The 12,390-nt window shown below is 47.0% G+C and overlaps 1 protein-coding gene across 2 annotated transcripts in view; it reads left to right on the forward strand.

Moving 5' to 3' along the window:
- DBH (dopamine beta-hydroxylase) overlaps nt 1-12,390 on the forward strand; it is a 40,285-nt gene that overhangs the window by 15,532 nt on the left and 12,363 nt on the right. For both annotated transcript variants that reach the window (XM_081178750.1, XM_081178749.1), the window contains 6 exons: nt 1,863-2,009; nt 3,090-3,350; nt 5,949-6,125; nt 6,742-6,844; nt 10,698-10,864; nt 12,094-12,237. In XM_081178750.1, the coding sequence (XP_081034876.1) occupies nt 1,863-2,009; nt 3,090-3,350; nt 5,949-6,125; nt 6,742-6,844; nt 10,698-10,864; nt 12,094-12,237 (999 nt within the window). The remainder of the gene's footprint in view (nt 1-1,862; nt 2,010-3,089; nt 3,351-5,948; nt 6,126-6,741; nt 6,845-10,697; nt 10,865-12,093; nt 12,238-12,390) is intronic.

Genomic DNA, 12,390 nt, shown 5'->3' on the forward strand with positions numbered 1-12,390 from the left:
CTAGGCTTCGTCCTGCATTTGGGCTTGGGACCATGAAGACTTTTGCCTTCTGCTTTGGAAATGAGGTTTAACATGAGTCTGGGTTAGGGGACCGAGGGAAGCACTTTCTCTGCATGCAAAAGGTTCAGTCCCAAAAATACCCCTGCTGAAAACCCTGGAGAGACACTGCCAATCAAGTGTAGACAATACTGAGTTAGATGGACCAGTGGTTTGACTTGGTATAATACGTCTTCCCATGTTCTCATTTAACTCAACCTATACAGATACATGAGGTCTCAGATCTTACTTTCATTTTTAGATGAAATAGCTCAGTGGTCAGCTCTGCATGCAGAATGTCCCCGGTTCAATCCCTAATGGCATCTCCAGGTACGGCTAGGAGAGAAAGACCCCAGAGCCTGAAACCTCGGAGAGCTGCTGCTGGTCCGTCTGAGCAATATTGAGCTAGATGGACCAGCAGTCTGACTTGATAAAAGATGTTTTCTCATGTTCATATTTCTTTGAGCATAGTATCTTGTGTTCATTGACCTTTCCCCACTATCAGTTAATGAGAAGATCATTTGTATTCAAAAAATTGCACTGTGGGAGAGAAAATTTCAGTGAAATCTGCAAGGTGGGGAGTTCTGGGTTTTTACCATGCTTACTTTATTCCAGCTGAATCCCCAAGGAAGATGTTTCAGAAAAGAGCATTCATTGCTTGGTTTTCCATGCCTGCTAAGCACTTTTTGTTTAAGCAATCCTCCTCAAACATGCACATCTGTTTTGAAAATCTGTTTTCACTATAGGTTGGGAATTTTGTTACTCCTCCTTGCTTTAAAAACCTGTCCTAATGGCTACTGGAAGGTGATGGACTCCCTTCATTGGAGGATTTTAAGCAGAGGTCAGATGGCCATCCATCAGGAATTCTTTAGCCATGATTCCTGCATTACAGCATGACTCTTGAGGTGCCTTCCTGCTGTACAATTCCATGATTCCATTGTTCTTTTTTCAGTGAATTGGTTGTAAGTCAGACAACAGGCATGTGGGAGCTAGGTGAGGGCAGGTTGCTGGGGCAGGTTGCAGCACCCTACCAGCCCCAGAGTATGTCACAGAGCAAGCCTGTCAGTAAATCACACAGTTCAAAGTTGGCATTGATGCTTTACTAGCAAAAACATGTTCTTTATGGACTTGGCTGTCAGGTCTAATGAGCACAGCAGCTCATTCCCTGTATGTCTTATTCCAGGTCCCTGCCTCCATGCAGCCGTCTATGGCTCCTCTTCTCCAGAGCTTATTTCAAGCAATCAGAGACTGTGCCTATGTGCAGCTTGTCTTTGCTCTGCCCATTTTATGTCTCTTCTGGTTCTGGGAGAGGTGGGGTAGCTTGTTGCAGCAGCAGGAGGACAAACCCATGACTTTTCACCAGCCTGACTCCTCTCTGCCTCTTGGCTTCCCTACTTCCACTCACCTGCTTCAGCTTCTGCCTCTGATTCTGGACTTCTCTCTGCTACAGACTCCACCAGCTCACTACGTCCTGTTGCCTCTTCAGCTTCTGACACCTCTTCTTCTCTATCTTTTCCCTCTTCTCCCTCTGGCCACTCATCATTTTCCAACACCACTCCCAGGGCTCTGAGCCTTCTTTCCTTGGTGGCTTCCTAGCTGTTCCTCCCTCCATTCCTCTGCGTCCAGTCAGTCCACAACAGGGTACCAGCCTCCACTAGAGCACACCCCTGTTCTAAAGAAATCTTAAGAATGACTGGAGGACAAGGGGGGAAAACTGAAACCTCTTTCAAAGCAGGAGAAAACTCTTAAGAATGTGGAGGACAGATTTTGGCACAACTGTCTGTCATATATGATCTGTTGTGGGATGTCCCCCCCCTTACCTGCAGGATGCCTGGAGCGATCAGGACGAGCGACTCCACATGGATCCTCAGCAGAACTACAGGCTTATCAGTGCTCATCAAACGGCTGAGGGCCTCTCCCTGCTCTTTAAAAGGGCTTTCAGCACATGTGACCCCAAGGACTATCTCATCGAGGTAAAAAAAACTCTTCGCCTCCTGCAGTGGGCTTAAGATTTATTGAGCACCATTAGAATAGTTGCTGAGTACTGTTGAGAAGAAAACAGTCCTCCCACAATATTAAGCACCAAGGGAAAGCTGCACATCAGTTCGAAAAGTTGTAATTTTTCCCAATTGCATGTCATTTTTTCAATCTAGGCTGATGCCAAACATACAAATATACCACTTGAGGCAGCTATAATCTGCTCTGTAAGCATCTTCTGAAAATTTATTTATTCTTCATTTATTTTCTAAAAAGTTATATATATATCTGTGTCATAAAAATATGTCAAAGAAGTTGCAGCAGCAGAACCATAAAACCCTACAAAAGCAACAACAAAAAAGTTAAAACGGGCATCAATGAACTATTGTGGAAGGATGTGTTCTTAACTGCATGGATAGGTCTTGCGGAACAGAAATGTTTTCAGCAACCGTTTAAAAGTTTAGCACAGAAGATGCCTACTGAATTGTTATTAGTAGAGACTGGGCTGATGACACCAAATGCTCAGTTTCTCATTGTTGTCAGATGCGTCATGCCAATCTAGGGAATAACCAACAATGTTCCTGCAGATGGATGATCTCAGAGATTAAAGTGTTCAGGACAGGGTGCCAACTTGAATAGAATATTGTGGGGGCCCAGATAAGCCCCACCCCACATAACTGATCATATGATGCAGTGCACACACATCATTTCAATGGGAATGCCCATCAATTTTGTGGGGTCTGCCCCCCTCAAATATTTTATAGCAGAGGCAGAAGCCCCCATGGCCCCTAGGAGTTAGCTCCTTGTTCAGGAGGTCCCTGAGGTACCCCAGATCTAAGCTGCTCAGGGCTTTATAAATTCATACAAGAATCTTGAACCTGGCTCTGTGGTAGATGGGCAGCCAGCGCTGCTGTTTTAACAATGGTGTCTCATGTTGTTGACCAAATGCCTCCATCAGCAGTCTAGCTGCAGCATTCTGCACCAGCTGGAGCTTCTGACCCAGTTCCCAAGGGCAGTTGCTCTGCTGCTCAGCTCTGGTCCTTCCTGATGGATGTGCCTTCTGTCTTCCCTTCCAGGATGGCACTGTACATCTTATCTATGGGATCCTGGAAAAACCGGTCCCCTCCCTCCAAGCCATCAATGTCTCTGCCCTCCTCTGGAAAGGCCTGCAACGTGTCCAGCTACTGAAACCCATCATCAGGATCCCACCCCTGCCTGGTGACCTGAAGACCATGGAAATAAGAGCTGTTGACGTGGAGATCCCCAGCCAGGAGACAACTTACTGGTGCTTCATCCAGGAGCTCCCAAAGGATTTCCCAAAGCATCACATCATCATGGTGGGTGGAAGAAAGTACAGCATCTTTCTCCCAACTTCATAGACTTTGAGTCCTTTTCTTTCTTTTCTCTCCAATCCTTTTACCTTTTTAATATCTATAACAGGGGTCATGAAAGAGGGATGTCATTTTTTCTCAGTGGCAACCTTTCAGGAGCCAGTGGTAGGTGGAGTCACAGGTTAATAGAGGTGTAAGAGGCCAGGGTGCGCTGTGTGTGTGTGTGTGTGTGTGTGTGTGTGTGTGTGTGTGTGTGAAAGACCCATTACTATTTCTGCAGCAGGGTCCCTGTCTCCAGGATCATAGCACCACCCAAAGGGGAGCCTTTTAGCCATTGAGAAGGAATTTTTCTCACCCTTTGCATCAATTGGAAACCATCAGAATGAAGGAAGGTTGAGTCAGCCACAAACTATGGTCTCCTAGGCGCCCTCTGAAGAAAGTGCATGGGAAGAACTTTGAGGAGTTGTTCTGTACACTCCAAAGCTAAACACTTAGGAGTACTTGAAAGATGATTTGAGGAGTTCTGTTACATGTCATGGAACTTTAAAGAAAACCCCACTTAAGAATGCTGTACAGTACAGTGATACCTTGGGTTACAGACACTTCAGGTTACAGACGCTTCAGGTTACAGACTCCGCTAACCCAGAAATAGTACCTTGGGTTAAGAACTTTGCTTCAGGATGAGAACAGAAATCACACGGCGGCAGTGGGAGGCCCCATTAGCTAAAGTGGTGCTTCAGGTTAAGAACAGTTTCAGGTTACGAACGGACCTCCGGAATGAATTACCGTAAGTTCTTAACCCGAGGTACCACTGTATATTGGAGTACTCCAAATTATTTGCCTGTGTTGTACCTGTACAGAAAATAGTAGATCCAGTCAAAAGGCAACACACACAGATCTGCATTGATTGTTGGAATGCATTTCTAATTATTATTAGTGTATGGATTATTCTGAAATCTTAGAAGGTTGCATAATCTTAGAAGGGGGCATGGTTGTGATGGGTGGTGGTGCCTGTGACTATCTTGAATGAATTTGTCACTATGCTGCTGAAGGCAATGGGGGGGGGCAATGGTTGGGGCTCATTTCATTGTAGAGGCAAGCTCTCAGTAATTCCATCTGTGCAAGCCAGAGGTTTCTGCATATGCCTCCATACCTTTCTCCATGCAGAAAAGCAAGAGACATCTTCACAGCTCAATTGCATATTCTAGCCTGACAAAAGCACTTGTGGAAGAGACCAGAGAGGGCTGGTAAGAGTATGCCCTGGGTAGCAGCTCTGAGGGTCAGATCCAGGGCTGACAGTGTAAGCTCAGATCCCCAGCTCAGTCCAGATCTCCACCCCAAAGTGGCCCGGCTTTGTCCGAATCCAGTGCACAGCTCTAATTAAGAGGAGGGTAGGCCCAAAGAAAAGGTACGCGGGTGGCGCTGTGGGTTAAACCACAGAGCCTAGGACTTGCCGATCAGAAGGTCAGCGGTTCGAATCTCCGCAACGGGGTGAGCTCCCATTGCTTGGTCCCTGCTCCTGCCAACCTAGCAGTTCGAAAGCACCTCAAAGTGCAAGTAGATAAATAGGTATTGCTCCGGTGGGAAGGTAAATGGCATTTCCGTGCACTGCTCTGGTTTGCCAGAAGCGGCTTAGTCATGCTGGCCACATGACCCGGAAGCTGGCTCCCTCGGCCAATAAAGCTAGATGAGTGCCGCAACCCCAGAGTCGGCCACGACTGGACCTAATGGTCAGGGGTCCCTTTACTTTTACCTTTAGGCCCAAAGAATTCCCTCTCCACCTTTTTTATATTTCAAGTCTCTCCTTCATTTCAGCACTGTTACACTTTCTGCTATGGGAGGGTTTGTAGGAGCTGCAGAACTGTCCCCCACCCCCCACCCTCCCAACAGGATGAGAGCGAAATCTGAGAATCCAGCTAATGAGGGGGAAAGTCAATCAGCCTAGAGGGCAATTCCTGCAGAATTCCTTAGTCATCAGCTATGGAGAGCTGTTAGTCAGACCCTGTCACCTTGCAGGTTACAAGAGAGGTAGGAGGGGGAGGGGGGAAGGAAAGCCATGACTCAGCAGATCTCAAAGTCACAGCTGTCCATATAGCAACCCACACCCCCACAAGGTGGTTAGGGAAAGAAGAGGAAAAAGGGAAGTGTGAGTTTTAAACAGCAATCCCTCTTCACAGGGAGCTCTTGAAATTGTAGCTCTGAGAGGGACATAGGGGGTCTCTTAATAACTCTCAGCCCCTTAACAAGCTACATCTCCCAGAATCCTTTGTGGTAAGCCATGGCTGTTTATCATAGCACTTTAAATGTATGGTGTACATGTGGCCTTTGACTGTTTTGTTGCATTTTGTTCTTTTCAAATACTACATCCATTGTCTCCCGAAGCCTAGATCTAAAGACAGCGCTGAGGATGATCAGTGGCAGACATGGCTTTCTCTCCCTCCTCATTTAATCCCCACAACTCTGTGAGGCAGGATAGGCTGAAAGGCAGAGACTGGCTTCCAAGGTCACCAAGTGAACTTTATGTCCAATGGAGGGATTTGAACCCTGGTCTCTCCCAAATCCTAGACCACTCTAACCACCACACCACACTGATTCTCTTTGCAGTATGAACCGGTCATCACAGAGGGGAATGAAGCTATTGTCCACCACATGGAGGTCTTCCAGTGTGCTGCCAATTTCAACACCTTCCCACACTACAATGGGCCCTGCGACTCCAAGATGAAGCCAGAACGCCTGAACTACTGCCGGCACGTGCTTGCCGCCTGGGCGATGGGTGCACAGGTGTGTCAGATCGAGATAGCTGCCCAATACAGGGCTGGGGCAAAAGTTTCTTTCCATTCCATTCTCTTTGAACTGTTTCCCATCAGTTAATGGAAATGAATTCGTGCAACTTTCCAGTGACCCCCACAAAACGTGCATATTCCACTATTGCCCACATATTGTGAGATGACCTTTCACTCTGCCTGATAGGCAGCAGCAACAGACACCTTCAGACATCCTGGAAAGAGATCACTGGGGGCTACTAGGGCAGAGCTTTCCAAAATGTGTGTCGGAACACATTAGTGTGTCGGCTGCAATGTGTAGGTATGCCACGTGAATGCTCCCTGTGCTCCTCCTGGGGCTGGAAAGTTCAACCTCCTGTTTGCTAGGAAAACTGAATTACTGTGTCGCAAAATGATGCATATCTAAAAACAGTGTCACCAGCTTGAAACGTTTGGAAAGCTCTGGGCTAGGGCTTTCCCTTTCTGCATTGCAGGTTTCCAAAAGTCGTGAGCTCTGCCTGATACTCTCTCCATGGGGGGGGGGGGTCAGCATAAGAACTGCAATATTGGGGTGGGGGGCATGATGACGATGACCATGCATCTGGTTAACTCTCCCTCCCCTGTCCTTCTTATAGGCTTTTTACTACCCAGAGGATGCAGGGCTTGCATTTGGGGGCCCTGGTTCTTCCAAGTTTATGCGGCTGGAAATCCATTACCACAATCCCCTGGAACTCAAAGGTAAACAAAACTTGGGTGGTGGTGGTGTTAAGACTTATTAGTCACTTGTTATCTAAAAGGTCTACATATGACTTACATTTGAAACATGAACACCACCCTGTGATTGTCCGATGAAGCGTTGTATTATTTATTTATTTTATTTATTAAATACCGTAATTTTCGCTCTATAACACGCACATGACCATAACACGCACATAGTTTTTAGAGGAGGAAAGTCCGTAGGCATGCAACCCATAGGCATTCCCTCCATAACAGGCACAGACATTTCCCCTTACTTTTTAGGAGGAAAAAAGTGAGTATTATGGTGCAAAAAATACGGTAAATAATAAGCAATATTATCAAGGGTCTAGAATGAGGATAGGGGACCCCTGGCATCACATGTGAAAAGCATCTAGTTGTCTCAATAGACCACAAGCTTCACTTGAGTCAGCAGCATGATGCAGCAGCAAAAAAGTGAATGCTATCCTAGGTTGCATCAACAGTTGTTGTTGTTGTTGTTGTTGTTGTTGTTGTTGTTGTTGTTGTTGTTGTTGTTGTTGTTGTTGTTGTTGTTGTTGTTGTTGTTAATACCCTGCCCTCCCCAGCCAAGGCCGGGCTCAGGGCTGCTAACAAGCAATAATAAAAACAAGTGGAATGAATACAACTTAAAAACAAGATTAAAATACAACATTAAAATATTGAAACATTAAAATATTAAAATGCAGCCTCATCACAGGAGGAGAAAGGAAAAAGACAAAAGAAAGGGGGAGGGAATCAAATTGGCTCCAAGCCAAAGGCCAGGTGGAACAACTCTCTCTTACAGGCCCTGCGGAAAGAAATCAGATCCCGCAGGGCCCTGGTCTCATGAGACAGAGCGTTCCACCAGGCCGGAGCCAGTGTTGAAAAGGCCCTGGCTCTGGTTGAAGCTAATCTAACTTCCTTAGAGCCCAGGACCACTAGGGTGTTGCTATTTATGGACCTTGAGGCTCTCTGTGGGGCATACTGGGAGAGGCGGTCCCATAGGTATGAGGGTCCTAGGCCGTGATCCAGTAGTGTCTGGATCAAGTGAAGTAATGGTGCCACTCTATTCTGCCTTGGTCAGACCCCACTTGGAGTACTATGTCCAGTTCTAGGTGCCACAATTTAAGAAAGATGCTGGAACACTTGCAGAGGAGGGCGATCAGAATGATAAAGGGTCTGGAAACCAAGCCTTATGGGGAACAGTTGAGGGAGTTGGGCATGTTTAGCCTGGAAAAGAGGAGACTGAGAGGAGATATGATAGCCATCTTCAAATATCTAAAGGATTGTCACATGGAAGGTGGAGCAAGTTTGTTTTTTCCTCCTCTGGAGACTTCAACCTGAAACAATGAATTCAAATGACAGGAACTTTCTGATGGTAATATCTGTTCAACAGTGGGATGGACTCCCTCAGAGGGTGGTGGACTCTCCTTCCTTGGATGTTCTTAAACAGAGCTTGGATTGCCATCTGTTAGGTGTTATTTCACTGTGATTCTTGCATTGCAGGGAGTTGGATTAGATCATTCCTTGACTGGGGGGCGGGATGGGGCAGGCTGCTTATGCATCCCTCAAACCTGAGAGAAGAGACTTTGTGGCTGCTGTTTCCTCCCCACCCTCCCTCAAATGCCACTTAGCTGCTTGACTGAGCTTACAATGCTGAGAATGAAAAGGTGCCTCTCAAAATAATGAGCGAAGGGGCAGCCTCTCCTGCTTCTACCACATTTTGTGACAGCAAGCTGGCTTCAGGGAGGTGTGGGGATAGGGATAAGAAAATGCAAAGTGGCTGCATTTCCATAAACACAAAGTTGCCTGCTCCTTGACTTCCTCTGAGTATTTTTAGAAAGCCCCAGCATCTGTGCTGCTCAACAGTCGCAGGGTGTTGGGAAGCAACTCATCTATAAATAATGGGGTTTGGTTCTTTCTGTTGAACCAACACCTCCTTCATTTATTCTTAACCATCTGTTGTGCCCAGTTTGGAGACAGGGACATAAAAGGAGATGGATGTCCTGGCCAAAATCAGATTATCTTCCTTTATGGCTTTAACATGGGGATTGGGAAACTGGCCAGTTTGGGTCTGATCTCGAGAGTCAGAAACCTCTGAAAATGAGTTACTGAGAATTGCAAGTGGTGAGAGTGTTGCTCTTGCACTCAGGTCCTGCTTGGGGTACCATTGGAGCATCTTGTTGGCTGACTACTGCTAGATAGCCCAGTTGGTTGGAGTGTGGTTCTGATAACACCAAGGTCACAGGTTCAATACCCATAAGGGACAGCTGCCTATTCCTGCATTGCCAGGGTTTAGATTAGATGATCCTCAGGGTCCCTTCCAACTTGATGCTTCTGTGAGAACAGGATGCTAAACTAGATGCTTCCCCCTTTGACCTGGTGAGGCAGCCAGGCTCTTCTCATTTTCTTATTCAACTGTGGGGGAGGTAAACGTCTTTTTGGAGTGCTCTTCACATCTGGCTTAGCAGTGAGGATGGCAGAGATGATGTTGGCGAGTATGAAGTGGGCTCATTTTGATGGGGGCACCTACTGGGCATGAGAACAGCCCAGCCCCAAGATTGGCCAGCAACATGTTCTTCTGATGCTTCTTCCATCATCAGTCCTGCTATGAGAAAAGAATAAGCTGCAGTTATGGATTTCCTGCTGGTTCAGAAGGAGCACACACACAATGAGCAGAACATCTGGAGTCAAGATGAGGTCAGAGGGGGCTGATGAGGGGGCATGTATCACAGGACTGCAAGTTCTGAAAGCCTTTCCCCCACCATCCTTCTCCATCTAGTATACAGTTTGCAGGATGTCAGGTGCCCAGAGGGGCCATTAAACAGCAGTGACATTTCAAGCAAACTCAGAGGGGGCCAAGACAGCAGATTCTACTTGGATCGGCTGCTAATTACGGCCCCAGGCAGAGAAAGATCTTACATCACCCACTATGGTGCGTGTACAGCTCATAATCCCTGAGTTATGAAAGAAGCAGGTTTGTTTATAAGGTGTTCTTAAAGTTAGTAGGTATGGAGTTTGGATTAGTAGTAGTAGTAGTAGTAGTAGTAGTAGTAGTAGTAGTAGTAGTATTTTACAACATATTAGTGACTTTTTTTTTTACAAAACAATAAAAAATACCTGCAATAAATAGATAACCCATAACATTAAAAATAAAGGAGAGAAAAATCTAAAACTCATCTATATTTTTGAAAGCCAGGACTGCAACATCCCACTCACTGAAAGAAGCCACAGATTATTAAATAATGACATTTTTAAAAACCACAACCAAAACATTCAGGGTATTCCCACACACACATCAAACCTAATCGCAGATCCATATATATTTTAAAATATATCCATAAGAACAAAACATAAGAGCATGAGAATAGTTCTGCTGGATCAGGCCAAAGGGGCTGCATCTAAGCCCTGTTAGCTCAGAGGCCTCACAAAAAAACCCCAATGGGAAGCCTATAAGCAAGAGCTGAGCTCAACATTACCCTCCCTTCCTGCAGTTTCTTGCAACTGGTATCCAGCAGTGCTCTGCCTTCAGCGGTAGAGGCAGAGCACAGCCTTTGTGGCTAGCAAGCATTGGTAGTCTTCCATGCATTTGTCAATTCCTCTTTTAAAGCCATCCAAGCTTATGGCCCTCACTGCCTCTTGTGGGAGTGAGTTCCACAGTTTAACAATGTGATGTGTAAGCTCCATAGCAAGGGTAGAATCATCAGACCATGCCCTGTAAAGCTTAATTCATTTCCAAGATCTGCTGCCTGTACCTATGAAGATGATCATGGAGACAGCCTAGTTCTACACCCAACACTGAAGGCTGTTCTGCAACTCTCGTTAAGATGAGCTTCTTCTTTTCAAACTTTGACAGGTCGCCGTGATTCGTCAGGGATCCGCTTGTATTACACAGCCTCTCTCCGGCCTTACAATGCAGGGATCATGGAGCTGGGCTTGGTCTACACACCGGTGATGGCCATTCCACCAGGCGAAACACACTTCCATCTGACTGGCTACTGCACTGATAAATGCACTCAGCTGGTGAGCAGGGGCATAGCGATGTGTGTGTGTGAGCTGTCACCCGGGCACAGTTTTTTTGCAGGATGTATCAAGGCGCCCTGCTCCGCCATGAGCTGTTGGCTCCTTCTCAGCACCCTCCAACTGGAGGGTGATTGAGAAGGACGCAACAGGCGTGCACCTTGATCCTTGCAAGCCCAGTGCTGCTTTTGTTACGGCGCTGCTCACAGGGGCTAGGGCGCATGCCTGTTGCATCCTTCTCAGCCACCATCCCATCCCAAAAGCTGGAGGGCGTTGGGAGAAAGACGCAACCAATTATGGGCACTCTCCCTGTAAGCAGCTCTCAAAAGCAGCACTAGGCTTGCAGGGGCCAGGGGAGCAGGCCTGCTCGCTGCACCCCATGAGCCCAGTGTCATTTTTTTGAGAGTCTTGCAAAGTGACATTGGACTTGTGGGTCACTGGGAGTGTGCCCCACTTTGAAGCAGTGGGTCGGGGTCGCTCTGGTGGCTGGCCTCGCCCACAGCCTTGCCCCCATGGTGCAGGCAGGGAACACTCCGCCTCTGCTGGTGAGTATGTTTACCTTTAGGCAAGCATAGCCAACGAGGCACACAGGGAGCTAGCTGCCTTCTACTGAGTAAGACCAATGGTCTGCTGAGCTCAGTAGTGTCTAAGCACACTGGCAGCAGCTCTGTGGGGTTTCAGGCAGGGGGCAGTCCCAGACCTGGGGTATTCTTCTTGCAAAGCACCTGCTCTAGGACTGAGCTGTGGCCCTGCACCAACAAATAAAGTATGATTCTAGTCCTCATGGTTCTGAATAAAGGGCTGAATTAAATAGGAACAAAGGAAGTTGATCTTGTATAAAGTCAGAGCAACAGTCCTTCTACACTCAGTAATACCTACACTGGCCAACAGCAGCTCTCCAGGGTTTCTGGAAGAGGCCTCACTTGGCCCTACTTGGCAATGCCGTTAGGGGTTGAACTTGGGACCTTCTGCATGCAAAGGAGATGCTCCACCCCTGAGCTATTTCCCTTCCCCAGAATTGTGACCTGTGTCCAAACCAGGGGAAAAACCATGCCAGTTCTAGATATTGTGTAGCGAAACCACTACATGAGACAACTTGCAGTTAGCCCTTTTTTGGTGTCCCACATTGATTTCTGATAACTGAGTAGCCACCTTCCCTTCCACTTGAAAGCATTTGCCACTTGCGATTCAATCCTCTGGGCCACATATATTTGTGTGACATGTCTTGCCAGGCACTGCCACCTTCTGGGATCCACATCTTTGCTTCCCAACTTCATACCCACCTAACAGGGAGGAGCGTGGAGACGGTTTTGTCAAGAGAAGGGAGAGAAGAGGAAATTGTCAACATCGACAAGCACTACAGCCCTCACTTCCAGGTACAGCTTTGATAGTCATTATATACAGACTGTGTACCTCTCTCGCCCTGACCTAGCCACTGTGATCCACGCGACGGTCACCTCCAGACTTGATTATTGTAATTCACTCTATGTGGGGCTGGCCTTGAGACTGACCCAGAAACTCCAGCAGGT

Source organism: Podarcis bocagei, assembly GCF_964188305.1.
Source record: "Podarcis bocagei genome assembly, chromosome: Z".
Classification (NCBI taxonomy): domain Eukaryota; kingdom Metazoa; phylum Chordata; class Lepidosauria; order Squamata; family Lacertidae; genus Podarcis; species Podarcis bocagei.